This window comes from Elephas maximus, chromosome 19 (assembly GCF_024166365.1).
Source record: "Elephas maximus indicus isolate mEleMax1 chromosome 19, mEleMax1 primary haplotype, whole genome shotgun sequence".
NCBI classification, from domain to species: Eukaryota; Metazoa; Chordata; class Mammalia; order Proboscidea; family Elephantidae; genus Elephas; species Elephas maximus.
Window position 1 is genome coordinate 41,904,114 of NC_064837.1, and position 15,788 is coordinate 41,919,901.

Here is a 15,788-nt window from a genome sequence, read left to right on the forward strand (position 1 = left end):
ATCATTGGTTGCAATCCCTGCAATGTGTTAGCACTCTCCTCTTTTCCACCCTGGGTTCCCTGTTTCCATTTGTCCGGTTTTCCTGTCCCTTCCTGCCTTCTTAGCTTTGCTTTTGGGCAGGTGTTGCCCATTTGGTCTCATATACTTGATTAATCGAAGAAGCACGTTCCTCACGTGTGTTATTGTTTGTCTTATAGGCCTGTCTACTCTTGGCTGAAAGGTGGACTTCAGGAGTGGCTTCAGTTCTGAATTAGAAGGGCGTCCTTAGAGTGCTTTTTGAGGAAAGGGGCAGGTACCATCCACTCTATCAATTATGATTCAAGTTTGTAACTACCTGAAGACGGGAGGATGAGCCAGACAACCCCTGATGCCCTTGTCTCCTCAAAAATGCTACAGTGGTGTAGGGTTCATAGGATCACTTATCCAACAGGTTAGGTCAGATGTGGAAAGTGAGGTGTATTTAATGGTCCCATCATCATTAAAACCCCATTGCCATCGAATCAATTCTGACTCATAGCAACCCTATAGGTCAGAGTAGGACTTCCCCATAGGGTTTCCAAGGAGCAGCTGGTGGATTTGAACTGCCAACCTTTTGGTTAGCAGCTAAGCTCTTAACCACTGCGCCATCAGGAATCCTCCACTGTGATAGCAGGGGAAAATGACTGGCTTTTTGATCAGGAAGCCTGATCTTATAATTTACCATAAATCTTACTGTACTCAAAACAGTATGGTGCTGACACAGGAATATTCAAATAGGTGGGACAACCTAGCAAAACCAGAAGCAAATCCAATATATATGGAAGCTTAATACGTGATAAAAATAGCATTCAATTCCGTGGGGATTAATGATTTTTTCAATAAATAATGCTGGCATAATTCACTATCTGGGAAAAATCTTAGTCCTTGTATTGTAGCAAGTGCAAATATTCTCAGATTTAAAAGATAAAATTGTAAAAACTGTAACAATACAAATATTTTTAAAACATTTAGGAGAATAGTTATATAACCTTGTGGTTGGTGGCACATCTTAAACAAGGCAGAAAACCCAGAAACCTTATAAAGAAAAAGATCAATAAATTCTAGTACATAAAAATGAAAAAGCCTTGTATCTCAAAATACCAAAAACAAGAATAAGAGCTAGATAATAGGCTAGGAGAAAATATTTATAGCACATGATGAACAGTTAACATCCCTACAATTCAAAGGACAGCTAAATTGATATTAAAAAAAAAAAAATGTGAATACCATCAGAAGAGAAATGCAATAGCCAGTGGGCCTTTAGGAAGACACTCAACCTCAGCAGTACTCAGGAAATGCATATTAAACAATGAGAAAGCGTTTTCCTGTTAGATTTGAAGGGAGGAAGAAAGGAAAGAAGGAAGACTGCACAGTGGTTAAGTGCTAGGATGCTAAACAAAAGGTCAGTGGGAGAAAGATATGGCAGTCTGCTTCTATAAGGATTATAGCCTTGGAAACCACATGGGGCAATTCTACTCTGTGGTTTAGGGCTGCTGTGAGTTGAAATCAATTCCATGGCAACAGGTTTGGTTGTTTTGTTGTTGTTTGTTTTTTTACTATGGAGACTGTAGGAAAATAGACAGATCATGTATGGAAGTGTTAATTTTCATAGATACTGCCAGTACCTTTTAAAGTAAACTGGCAGCATCTACCACAATAAAGCATCACATAACTTTGACTCAACCATGCTAGCTTTAGGAATCACTGAACGAAACTAAAGCATTAGTAGGTAAAGGTATGTGCTTGAGGCTGCTTATTGCAGCATTGATTTTAATGGTAAAATAAAGTAGAAGCTACCTTAACCAAAAACTCATTGCTGATGAGTCAATTCCAACTCACTGGGACCCTATAGGACAGAGCAGAACTACCCCATAGGGTTTCCAAGGGTATAATCTTCACGGAAGCAGAATGCCTCATCTTTCTCTTAGGGAGTGGTTGGTGGCTTCGAACCACCAACCTTTGGGTTAGCAGCTAAGCACTTAACCAGTATGCCACCAGGGCTCCTTGGAAACAACCTTAATACCTTTCAGTTAGGTAACGGTTGAGACAATTAAAGCTCATTTAAACTATGGATGTTCTGTAGCCTTACGTGTGAATGAGTAGCTCTAGTAACTGTTGATATGGAGGGACATTCATGGCTTATTGTTACTTGAAACAGAAAGTATTTTTATGAGGAGAACGTCTCTAAATATGTCTATATGTGCTTGTGTCTCTTTGTATGACAGTGAAAGATGCTGAATGATGCCTAGTCAACTGTTCACAGTAACTACCTCAGGGATATCATTAGAAGGAAGGAGAGACAGATGATTAACCAAACCAGTTGCCATCCAGTCAATTGCAACTCATGATGACCGCATGTGTGTGAGAGCAGAACTGAGCTCCTTAGGGTTTTGAATGGCTGGTTTTTCCAAAGTGGATCACCAGGCCTTTCTTCCGAGGTGCCTCTGGGTAGACTTAAACCTCCAACCCTCTGGTTAGCAGTTGACCACACTGACTGCACCACCCAGGGACTCCAAGAGGTTGTAACTTCTTGCCTTATACACCTGTGCATTGTTTGACATCTTACCACACAGGCATTACTTTGTTTATAAAGAAAGAAATGGATCCAAAATTCTAGTCCCTTTACTTCCTGAAAATGTGACCTTGGGAATGTCACTTAACTTCTTTGTGTCTTTTTCTCATCTATAAAATAATGATAATATTATCTCACCAAATTGTAGGGAGGATTAAGCAAGATATGTCAACTTCCTAGCACCAAGAGCTTATTAAATGGTGGTGATCAGCAAATGGAAACTCCTCCATCTTCATTTCTCTTCCCCCTCAATTGATGTGCTTTCAAGGGTACAAGTCAGTCGCCACATTGGAACCAAGCACAAACAGGAGGCTGAATCTGCTGTACGAAGAAAGAATCCAGCAACTTCCAAAAGCCAAGTTAAAATAATGTTTCATTGGCATTAAAATCATTTTGGGTGATTCATATCACTGCTCATCTGACAGTTACGGATGCAAGAAATAATTGTACATGGATCATTGAAAGTATGAAATTAAGTGGCCAGTCCTTTGACCTGGCCTGCTGCCTGCTCTGAAACCAGGCTGAGTTGTGTGAGCATCTGAAAGCTGCCTCTCCTCCCACTCCTGCCTGGATGCTTCACTTTCCTTTATCTCTGTCCCTGGAATGCTATCGTGGTGAAGCCATAGCACTGCTGGCCAGGCTGGTCCCCAGCATCCCTTCACTCAACTCTTTCTCCAACTTTCACTGAATACTTACTATTAGACTAACATGCCAATAGAACTTTATAAACATGCTCTCGAACCTAATCGTCCCAACGACTCTATGAAATAGCTATCCCCATTTTACAAGCAAATAAACTGAGGCTATAGAAGTGTAACCACCTGCTCAGGATTCTATGGCAAGGCTGTGGTAGCTCATGATCTTTCCTCTGTACCGTAATAAATAACTCTGTAAGTTGGAGAAGTCAGGAGAGCCAGAGGCTGAAATTCTCCTCCATAACAGTAACTCAAATTCCGGTGATAATTCATCTCAATTGCTAAGACAAACAGGTCTTCCCGTGTGGGGAAGGAAAAAATTTTTTTTTATATCTTCAGTCTTTTAACTAGTTAGGAGGCTTTTACGTCTTACAACCTCAATTCATACTTTTAGGCTAAAGTCAAATATCTGCTTTAATAGCAAAGTTTACTCTAGCTCTTGAGAAAAGGATACAGGTCAGTTTGCTTCCCTCTCTGCCTTTAAGATTTAATGTGCACATACCTTGATGATAACACCTAACATGTCTTACTCTACAGGCTGTTTTCCTTATTTGCCATAGTTGTATTCTATAAAGCCACTGCAAACACTGAATTAGCAAGTATGCAACCACTGATCTGAGAAGAAATGCAGGGTGAGATTTCCATGAGCATCTGGTCATAACGTTTTTGTCAGCTGACCACTACGTGATCTTGTTTTACATGTGTTTTATTTAAAGTCTTCTTATTTTATATATATATATATATATATAGTTGATTTATTAACATTAAACTCACGGCCAAAAGCACTGTAACTCATGCCTGAATGAAGTTTTTGTAACACATGTATTTTCTCTCTAAGGCACACCACGGCCTCCTTGTTCTTAGGAATACCAGACAGCACTTCAGCAATAAGTTTGGGGGCCATTTTAAGCAGCTAAATCACCAACAAAAAGCACAATGAGAAAAGCATGGCACTGGATAGACCGTGTAAAGGATATGTGTTTACAGTATGAGAGCTGAAACAAGAAGACAGTGTCACCTTCTTCACTCTCAGCTGGAACCATGCATGTCATTGGGTGACTCAGATTTTCTGCCACTCTAGGCATGTTTGCAAATGACTGTAAAGGGACCATAATATTGAGTTTGAGGTTTCAAACACATTTTAGCAAGTAGACAAACCCATAAATATGAACTCATGAATAGTGAAGATCAAGTAACTATTTCTTAGCTTGCCTCTGGGGACATTTATCTTTCTCCCCCTAGCTCATTTGGAGATACTCCATTAATTTTTTAGATGAACGCACAAATTAATGATTAGATATTAAATAGAATATATGCAACCCCTTAGAGGTTCCTTAGTGAGAGAATGGAAAGCCCTAGTTAGAGGTCCTCCTTTTTTTTAAAGAGTCAGAGTCCTAGCAATGGAAGAAGAATCCAGCAGCAAAGAGGTTAGTATTAAAGGCCAATTCCCCCTGTGAAATAAATCTGAAATTAGAAAGGGGTCCAAAGCCTGCAGCAGTGGGTGTTTTAAACATGTTCATTAATAATGGCTCAAAGTGGAGATTTATTACAGTTGAGAATAGGGGAAAGGACAGTAAATCAGGATTGGTAAGAGAAAGAGCAAAGGAAAGATATGAGTTCGTATTTAAAATGTATTCATATGCTTTATAACCTCAAAGTAGAGAATGCTATATTGAAGTAAAAGGCTTTATTTGTAGGATTGAATTCACTGAAGGTATGTTTTATTCCAGTATTAATTTTGCCAACTTTGCTTATTTTGGCCAAAAAGTTGGGGGCTTCATTTATTGTTTGAAAACAAGAAAAGATTGCCTCAACAGAGTCTCTTTATGAAAATATCCCTTGCTTCAAATTATGACTTGTAAAGCACTGGTTGGATCCTAGAAAAATGCTATTTTATTGACATGTATGTTGAAGAGAATAGTTTTTAAAACATTCAATTAGTTCTGCCTTTGAGATAGAATTTAAACACACTCAAAGCATTAGGATTAAATTTGCATCCCCAACAGTTGCTTGGGAACCAATTCTTTTCTCATTCAAACTACTCCAAGGATAATCATGCTCACTCTTGGGTGTATTCCAGTCAAAGCAGATGTACCAATTTTATTCATAAAGCAGACCATGGTACTCCATTGTCTAAAACCCTCAGGGGCTTCCCATTACACTTGGAGTAAAAGCAAACTCCTTACAATGATATGAAGAGCCCTGTATTATCAGGTCTACCCAGCCAATCTCATCTCACTTTTATCCTCACCTGGTCCATCATGCCCAAGTCATCTGGTTCCATTCAGTCCCTTCGATACATCAAGCTCTTCCCTGCTCAAGACCTGCTCTTCTCCTCTGGCTTGGACTCTCTTTCCACTGTCACTATTCAGAAGCAACTCCCCTCTGTTCTTGTAGACTCTGCTAGATGTTACTTCCTCCAAGAGACCATCCCTAACCATTCTACAAAGGTCATCTCATTCATCCGCGCTTTATTCTATTGCTCAGCACCATCTTAATTGTCTCTGCAGAATGCTTATCAGAAGTTCTAATTACATATATAAACTTATCTCCCATATTTCCTACTAGTTTGCAAGACCTGAGAGAGCAGAAACTATGTGTGTTTTATTCATCTCTGCCTACCTAGAATTGATGACAGTGCCTGGCACATAGGAGATAGGTAGGTAGCTGTCATTGAGTTAACTCCAACTCATGGTGACCTTATGTACAACAGAACAGAACCTTGACTAGTCCTTCATCAACCTCATGATCCTCAGCATGCTGAAGTCCTTAGTGGTGGCTATTGTGTTAATGCATCTCACTGAGCATCTGCCTGGCCCTCACTGGCACTCTACTTCACTAAACATTGTGTCCTCTTCTAGCGATTAATCCCTCCTGGTAACGTGACCAAAGCAAGCAAGTCAGACAATGTTCTGTTGTGTTCCATAAGGTTTTCATTGGCTGATTCTCAGAATTAGATCACCAGGGCCAGGTACACTTTAGTCCTCAAAGTCATGTCTTTGCTTTTTAACACTTTAAAGAAGTCTTTTGCAGAAGATTTGCCCAGTGCAATACTTTGTTTTATTTCTGGACCGCTGCATTCATGGGCATTGATTGTGGATCCAGGTAAAATGAAATCCTTGACAACATCAATATTTTCTCTGTTTAACAGGATGTTGTTTATTGGTCCAGTTGTGAGGATTTTTGTTTTCTTTATGATGAGGTGTAATCCACACTGAAAAATGTAGTCTTTGATCATCATCAGTACGTGCTTCAAGTCCTCTTCCCTTTCAGCAAGCAAGGTTGTGTCATCTGCATATTGTAGGTTGTTAATGAGTCTTCCTCCAATACTGATGCTGCATTTTTCCTCGTACAGTCCAGCTTCTCAGATTATTTCCTCAGTATACAGATCAAATAAGTATGGTGAAAGGATACAACCCTGACACACACCTTTCCTGATTTTAAACAGTGCAGTATCCCCTTGTTCTGTTTGAACAACTGCCTCTTGGTCTATGTATAAGTTCCACATGAGCACGATTAAGTGTTCCAGAATTCCCATTGTTCATGATCCACACAGTTGAATTCCTTTGCATAGTCAATAAAACACAGGTAAGTATCTTTCCGGTATTTCTGCTCTCAGCCAAGATCCACCCGACATAGCAATGATAACTCTCGTTCCACGTCCTCTTCAGAATCCAGCTTGAATTTCTGGCAGTTGCATGTAGTATTAATGAATATTGTTGGATAATTTCCACCCTGCGTTGAATCACCTGTCTTTGGAATGGGCACATATATGTCACATTGAAAACTGAAGTGCACCTGACCCAAGCCATGGTCTTTTCATTTGCCTCATATGCATGCAAAAGCTAGACAATGAATAAGGAAGGCCAAAAAAGAATTGATGTATTTGAATTATAGTGTTGGCAAAGCATATTGAATATATCATGGACTGTCAGAAGAATGAACAAATCTGTCTTGGAAGAAGCACAGCCAGAATGTTCCTTAGAAGTGAAGATGGTGAGACTTCCTCTCACATACTTTGGACATGTTAATAGGAGGAACTAGTCTCTGGAGAAGGACATTGTGCTTGGTAGAGTGTCAGTGAAAAAGAGGAAGACCCTCAATGAGATAAATTGACACAGTAGCTGCAACAATGGGTTCAAACATAGCAACAATTGTGAGGATGGCACAGACCAGGCAGCATTTCTTTCTGTTGTACATAGAGTTGCTGTGAGTTGGAACTACTTGATGGCACCTAATATAACAGATCACCAGGCCTTCCTAGACCATCTTAGTCTGGAAGCTCTGCTGAAACCTGTCCAACATCGGAGACCCTGCTGGTATTTGAAATACCAGTGGCATAGCTTCCAACGTGCAACTTGCAAGCCGCCACAGTACAGCAATTTGAGAGGAGTGCTGGTGGCACGTTGTAGGTCTTCGGTAAGTATTTCTGCGTGAATTCTCAATTCCATGCCTAATTTCTAATACATAATAGGCCATCAGTAAATGCTTTTGAATTAAGTTTATCATGTTACCATAGGATTTAGCTAATTCACATAAACTGTATAAGCTAATTCCAAGTACCCATCTCCATACCCACAACAGCATCATCTCTGCAAATTGTTCTGGGTCAGGATAAACAAAGAAGGCAGATGCCTAAAAGTACAGCCTGACATTGGAGGATCTTCTCTAGGATAAAAATGTCATTAAGGGAAATCTTACCACTCGATATTGGAGAGATTGATTCTTCCAGCTCCTTCCTCTTCTGACCTATTTCTTCCTTTGGTGAGAGCTTTGTTGGTTTTGTCCAGGGGTTGCCAAGGTGTGTTAGTAAGCTGAATTTGAATTTTTTTGTTTCATGAGTTTTGAACAAGGAGATGATACATTTTGCTTTGGGTTTGCCAAGGCTCACATTGTAAGCTGTTGAATTCACAGAGTCACTGAGTGTCTTTCATAGTTCACTGGACCCAGAGCCAAGAGAACGTTTGGGATTTGTAGTTCATGGTAAGATGGCAGAATTGCCATGGGGAGATGTTTTGGCAAGATAACACATAGCTGTGATGCAGCAGTTAAGTTCCATTGTTTAGGCTCTGTGAAATTAATTTGCAAAAATATGCAGGTCTGTTGTCTGTTCTAGTTTATATGTAAATTAGAAAATTGTGTGAAAAGGATGCCAGGGATGATGGAATTCAACCATTTTCAGGCCGGCTCTCCATTAATTAGTTAGAGTGATTCCCACTCAATTTTGCTTTATTACATTTCCTTTTTTTTTTTTTCTCAAGACTAAGTTGCATCGGTCAAGTTAGAAAAAGCCACAGCATTAGCTAATAAACCATGGTAGTAAATATTTTTAAAAATGAAAATTTAAAAAGTGATCCATAGGCTGAGACAGCCATGGAAGCAAATGTATGGTTTGAGAAAAAAAAGTTCATCAATGAGCCTCTAAATTTGGAAGAAGTACTGCCACAGCATTCTAGCACCCCACCTCTCCTGCCATAGGTGACAAAGAGTGTCTATAACCCTGAAGATTGATAATGTGGAAGGTAGTGACGTATCAGAGCAAAGGGGAGAACTGAGAGCTATGGACGGACCCAGAGAGTTTCATATGCGAATCCTGAAGCCTTAGTCTGTATATCCAGCTCTGCTCTATGTGTAAAGGCAGTCTTCCCACTCCCATGGCCCAGTAAGTGTAGTGGCTTCAAAGCCTCCTATATTCAGTCTTCCTTCTAAAGCATTTCCCTGGGGACTCTGGTGGTTCAGTGGTAGAATTCTTGCCTTCCATGTGGGAGACCTGGGTTCAATTTCCCGCCAATGCCCCTCATCATAGCCACCTGTGTGTCAGTGGAGGTTTGTATGTTGCTAGAATGCTGAACAAGTTTCATTGGAGCTTCCAGACTAAGGCATACTAGGAAAAAGGGCCTGGTGATATATTTCCAAAAATTAGCTAATGAAAACCCTGTAGGTCACGATGGTCTGATCCATAACCAATCATGGAGATGGTGCAGGATGGGGCAGCATTCCGCTGAGTATGGGGTCCCCATGAGTCGGGGACCAACTTGAAGATATCTAATGACAACAACAGATCCTAGATTACACTGCATTTGCAGACCTGTTCTTGGTCCATTTGGCACCTAACATCTCTGGACTCTCTCCAACACATTAATTATTGCCTCAATAATTTTTTCAATAATTGACACTGTTCCAACTGCACCGACCTCTCCTTTTAGCTGGACTAAATCTTGTTCAGTCCAGCTGGCACCAGGACACTGTCCCTGGAGCAGTTCCACAGGGACAGTTGTCCCCACCAGGTCTTCTATGGGCCCAGAAAAGAGGACCCAAACATATCCTCTCTTGCCTGAACTGAAGCCCTTTTTCCACCCAGACCTTCTGCTGACTTCATCACATAGCTATATGGCTCTTTTAAAATTCCAGCTTTCTTTGGAAGTCCTGATGGCACAGTGGTTAAGAGCTTGACTGCTAACCAAAAGGCTCCTTGGAAACCTATAGGGCCACTACGAGTTGGAATGGACTCCATGGCACCAGGTTTGGGTGGTTTTTTGTTTTTTGTTTAGTTTTATTTTATCCAGTTGATTTTCAAAGCCATTTGGTTTAAACCTTTGCCCTTGAAATTTATTTGGACTGGAAAAAGACATGCTAATGCTACTTCTAATTTACCAAAATAGAAACAGCAGCAGAAGGTTCACAGTGACCATAGCAGCAGTTAATCCAAACTCTGTGGCTGCAGTAATCTGCTTAGGTGTGCAGCCTGCTTGGGAGGACAAAGTTTAGGGCAGTGGAAAAGGACTAGGAATCTTCAGACATGGGTTCTCCCCCTTACTCTGCCTCCACCTGGCTGTGGGACCTTAGACTGATCAATTTGCCTTTCTGGGTTTAGGCCTTAATTCCACGTATGCATTTAGAATGGATGATTTCTAAGGTGCCTTCTGCTTCTGAAAGGCTGTTCATTTATGGCTGAAATATAATCAGCAATCCAGTGAATAAACTTAGATAGACATGCCTTTAGGAGTGGAGCTAATGAGGGACACAGCTGAGCAGGGGAGATTGTTTCTCGATTGTTCCTCAGTTGGGTGAGCAGGTGGTTAGAACCAGACACATAGGCCTTGACAGTGAAGTGGGGATATAAAACCCCAAAACTGTTTGTCATAAAGAACCCCATGCCCGAAAAAAGCAAAGGCAGATGTTCACATAAAGTTTTTGCCGTTTGTATTTTCGTGAGGGACTTTTGAGTATGAAGTTTATTGGAAAGGCACAGCAGCATTTGCCTGCCCACATTGCCCTATAACAGCAGTCTTGCAATCCATTTACGGGGTTGGAATTATTTCTGTTAGTGATTTTCATGGGAGTATATGAAATGCAATGTGCACCAGCTGTAACTACGGTTATCACACAGCTGCCTTCCAGAGAAGGCTCCCCCGGACATTATAGATGTCCTGATTGTCAGAGGCTATTGAATCAGAGTTTTAAAGACAAAGAGTTCTATTAGTTTCCTAAGGAGTCCTAGCGACGCAGTGGTTTAAGAGCTCAGCTGCTTACCAGAAGGTCAGCAGTTCAAATCTACCAGCTGCTCCTTGGGGCAGTTCTATGCTGTCACGTAGGGTCGCTATGAATCAGAATCAACTCAACAGCAATGGTTTTCCCTTGCCTCAGTTTTCTCCAGCTGTGATATAAGGAAATGAAGACTGCTGTAAATTAAATGCTGTTACATTTACATTGCAGACTATGTGATTGTCCAATTCAAAATGGCCAATACCAGTCCATTTCAGCTCACTAATGCCTAGGATATTGATGTTTATGCGTTCCATTTCATTTTTGATGATTTCCAATTTTCCTAGATTCGTACTTCGTACATTCCAGGTTCTGATTATTAATAGATGCTTGCAGCTGTTTCTTCTCAGTTTGAGTCGTGCCACATCAGCAAACGAAGGCCCTGAAAGCTTTACTCCATCCACGTCACTAAGGTCAACTCTACTTTGAGGAGGCAGCTCTTCCCCAGTCATCTTCTGAGTGCGTTCCAACCTGGGGGGCTCATCTTCCAGCAGTATATCAAACAAAGTTCCACTGCTATTCAGAAGGTTTTCACTGGCTAATGCTTTTCAGAAGTAGACTGCCGGGTCCTTCCTAGTCTGTCTTAGTCTGGAAGCTCAGCTGAAACCTGTCCTCCATGGGTGACCCTGCTGGTAGCTGAATATCAATGGCATAGCTTCCAGCATCACAGCAACACTCAAGCCCCCACAGTACGACAAACTGACAGAACATTTCAAGATCTGTCCTGAAGTACAACGCTGTCAGCGAAAAGATAATATCCATATGCCTATAAGGAAGACCAGTTAATATGACTGTTATTCAAATTTACACACCAACCGCTAAGGCCAAAGATGAAGAAATAGAAAGATTTTTATCAGCTGATGCAGTTTTTCTTTTCGCTGCAGTCAGAAATTGATCAAGCATGCAATCAGGATGCATTGATAATTACTAGTGATTGGAACGCAAAAGTTGAAAACAAAGAAGAAGGATCGGTAGTTGGAAAATCTGACCTTGGTGATAGAAATAATGCTGGAGATCAAGTGATAGAATTTTGCAAGACCAATGGCTTCTTCATTGCAAATATCTTCTTTTACCAACATAAATGGTGACTATTCACGTGGATCTTGTCAGATGGAACACACAGGAATCAAATTGACTACATCTGTCTAAAGAGACAATGGAAAAGCTCAATATCATCAGTCAGAACAAGGCCAGGGGCCGACTGTGGAACAGACCATCAATTGCTCATATGCAAGATCAAGCTGAAAATGAAAAAAATCAGAGCAAGTCCACAAGAGCCAAAATATGACCTTGAGTATATCCCACCTGAATTTAGAGACCATCTCAAGAATAGATTTGACACATTGAATGCTAGTGACCAAACACCAGACATGTTGTGGAATGACATCAAGGACATCATCCATGAAGAAAGCAAGAGGTCATTGAAAAGACAGGAAAGAAAGAAAAGACCAAGATGGATGTCAGAGGAGACTCTGAAACTTGCTCACGAAAGTCAAGCTGCTAAAGCAGAAGGAAGAAATGATGAAGTAGAAGACCTGAACAGAAGATTTCAAAGGGCGGCTCAAGAAGACAGAGTATTATAATGACATGTGCAAAGAGCTGGAGGTAGAAAACCAAAAGGGAAGAACACGCTTGGCGTTTCTCAAGCTGAAAGAACTGAAGAAAAAATTCAAGCCTCGAGTTGCAATAGTGAAGGATTCTATGGGGAAAATATTAAACTACGCAGGAAGCATCAAAAGAAGATGGAAGGAATACACAGAGTCATTATACCAAAAAGAATTAGTCGATGATCAACCATTTCAAGAGGCAGCATATGATCAGGAACCGATGGTACTGAAGGAAGAAGTCCAAGCTGCTCTGAAGGCATTGGCGAAAAACAAGGCTCCAGGAATTGACGGCATATCTGTTGAGACGTTTCAACAAACAGATGCAGTGCTGGAGGTGCTCGCTTGTCTATGCCAAGAAATATGGAAGACAGCTTCCTGGCCAACTGACTGGAAGAGATCCATATTTATGCCTATTCCCAAGAAAGGTGATCCAACTGAATGTGGAAATTATATAACAATATCGTTAACATCACACACAAGCAAAATTTTGTGGAAGATCATTCAAAAGCGGCTGCAGCAGTATGTCAACAGGAAACTACCGGAAATTCAGGCTGGTTTCAGAAGAGTACACAGAACCAGGGACATCATTGCTAATGTCAGCTGAATCCTGGCTGAAAGCAGAGAATACCGGAAGGATGTTTACCTGTGTTTTATTGACTATGTGAAGGCATTTGACTGTGTGAATCATAACAAATTATGGATAACATTGCGAAGAATGGGAATTCCAGAACACTTAATTGTGCTCAGGAGGAACCTGTACATAGATCAAGAGGCAGTTGTTCGGACAGAACAAGCGGATCCTGATTGGTTTAAAGTCAGGAAAGGTGTGCGTCAGGGTTGTATTCTTTCACCATACCTATTCAATCTGTATGCTGAGCAAATAATCCAAGAAGCTGGACTATATGAAGAAATATGGGGCATCGGGACTGGAGGAAGACTCATTAACAACCTGCGTTATGCAGATGATACAACCTTGCTTGCTGAAAGTGAAAAGGACTTGAAGCACTTACTAATGAAGATCCAAGACAACAGCCTTCGATATGGATTACACCTCAACATAAAGAAAGCAAAAATCCTCACAACTGGACAAATGAACAACATCATGATAAACAGAGAAAAGACTGAAGTTGTCAAGGGTTTCATTTTACTTGGATTCACAATCAATACCCATGGAAGCAGCAGTCAAGAAATCAAATGACACATTGCATTGTGTAAATCTGCTGCAAAGGACCTCTTTAAAGTGTTGAAGAGCAAAAATGTCACCTTGAAGACTAAGGTGCACCTGACCCAAGCCATGGTATTTTCTATCACATCATATACATGTGAAAGCTGGACAATGAATAAGGAAGACCGAAGAAGAGCTGACGCCTTTGAATTGTGGTATTGGCAAAGAATATTGAATATACCATGGACTGCCAAAAGAACGGACAAATCTGTCTTGGAAGAAGTGCAACCGGAATGCTCCTTAGAAGCAAGGATGGTGAGACTGCGTCTTACATACTTTGGACATGTTGTCAGGAGGGATCAGTCCCTGGAGAAGGACATCATGCTTGGCAAAGTACAGGGTCAGTGGAAAAGAAGACCCTCAATGAGGTGGATTGACACAGTGGCTGCAACAATGAGCTCAAGCAAAGCAACGATTGTAAGAATGGGGCAGACCGGGCAGTGTTTCGTTTTGTTGTGCATGGAGTCGCTATGAGTCGGAACCGACTTGACGGCATCTAACAACGACACATTTACATTGAGTTTCTGAGAGGATAGGTACATTGATGAAGTTGTGACTTAATTGTTAAGCTCATCTTCTCCGGGAATAAGTCCTCGGCTCCCTCACGCTACTGAGGGTTGGCAGTCCCATAACACACTTGACTGAATCTGTTACTAGTCTGGTAATGGTGCTTCCATTTCTTCACAATTCATTCTTGTATGTTCAGGACCTTACCCAGGGTTGGATACGCGGTAGAAGCTCACTATACATGTCGTGGATGGATGGGTGAATGAATGGTTATGTAATCTCAGAATGAGTGAGTGAATAGGAAGGATATATGGATCCAGGGCCTGGTTGGAAATAGAGAGGTGAGAAAAAGCTGAAGATCTTATCTCTGATCTTGCCTGACATAAAATTAGTATGCTGACTCCCTTCCACCCTGTTTAAAAGACAAAATAGGACTAGAAATTGACAGAGAAATTTATTCAAATAGTTGTCTTACTTTGACACTGAAAGCGACTGGAGGGTTTTCCTTTGGATATTTGCGCTCAGCACTAAATGTCATTCTTTCTGCCCATCAAATGAACACGTTCTTCAGTTGCCAGTACACTAGGTGAATGAAACAGTGCTGGACTAAACAAGGAGAAAGTCAAGTTGCCCAACTCCTGTCTAGCATTGATTCGGAGCTGTAAAAATACTTCACTCTCTATTTGGTCTTGACAACTCACAGACTGACACCTCACATTCTTTGAAAAGCTCGAATACCTTCTAGATAGAGTAAGCAATGTTGACTATCACATCATTCCTGCATTAACCCAGGGATAGCTAAATATTTGGTGTAACTCATATATACTGTGAAGATGATGTAGCTGAACTACACTGTCTTCCCATTAAAGCATTAATGCTAATTGTACAAAGAGGCCACAGGACAGATGGACCTAGAACAAGAAAATATGACATTGAGAAATTTTGAACATAAGACAGAGAAATTGACCAAGATGCAGGCCAGGAAAATACCATAGCAACCCCCAGGAATCTCTATGGGTAGAAACCATTGAATGCCTCACTTTTGCAAACCTTGATTTTACCATTCCTGTGTCACAGCTCCCCAGCCTTCCTCCTAGCCTAATTCTACAATATCTTTTTATTTCTAGTTCCTTCTTTCTGGGGATTGGTGAACTCAGCTTGGAATCTTTGCTCTGTGGGGAAGCGGCAGTCGCCAGTCAACATAGAGACCAGTCACATGATCTTCGACCCCTTCCTGACGCCCCTTCGCATCAACACGGGGGGCAGGAAGGTAAGCAGCATGTGGCTTCCATGGTGAAGTTGGGCAGGGAGATTTTGAAAGGCGATCCTTCAAGCTTCAATCTCTATGATAAGTTTTTCTTTCCACCTAGGAATATCGCCATCCTCAGGCCTGCTACCAACAAAAATAATTGTCTAAGTTGTGCTTTTTCTCCCTGACCAGTCGAACTCTCATGTTTCTAATTACTCTGCACCCCTTGGAGGTCGCCCAAAGTCCTATCCCTTGGTACCCTGTGAAGGTCAGGAAACAGTTGCCTTTTCCCATGCATGTTATACTGGGAAAAATCACTGCTCTCAGAAGCCTCTTGACTGGGGCTTCTTTTAACCTCAACAAAGTGAAA

At 41.1% G+C, this 15,788-nt stretch overlaps 1 protein-coding gene across 1 annotated transcript in view; it reads left to right on the forward strand.

Annotated features, from left to right (window-relative positions):
* Window positions 1-15,788, forward strand: part of CA10 (carbonic anhydrase 10) — a 543,538-nt gene that overhangs the window by 203,287 nt on the left and 324,463 nt on the right. The window contains exon 4 of the mRNA XM_049861343.1: window positions 15,297-15,439. Coding sequence (XP_049717300.1) covers window positions 15,297-15,439 — 143 coding nt within the window. The remainder of the gene's footprint in view (window positions 1-15,296; window positions 15,440-15,788) is intronic.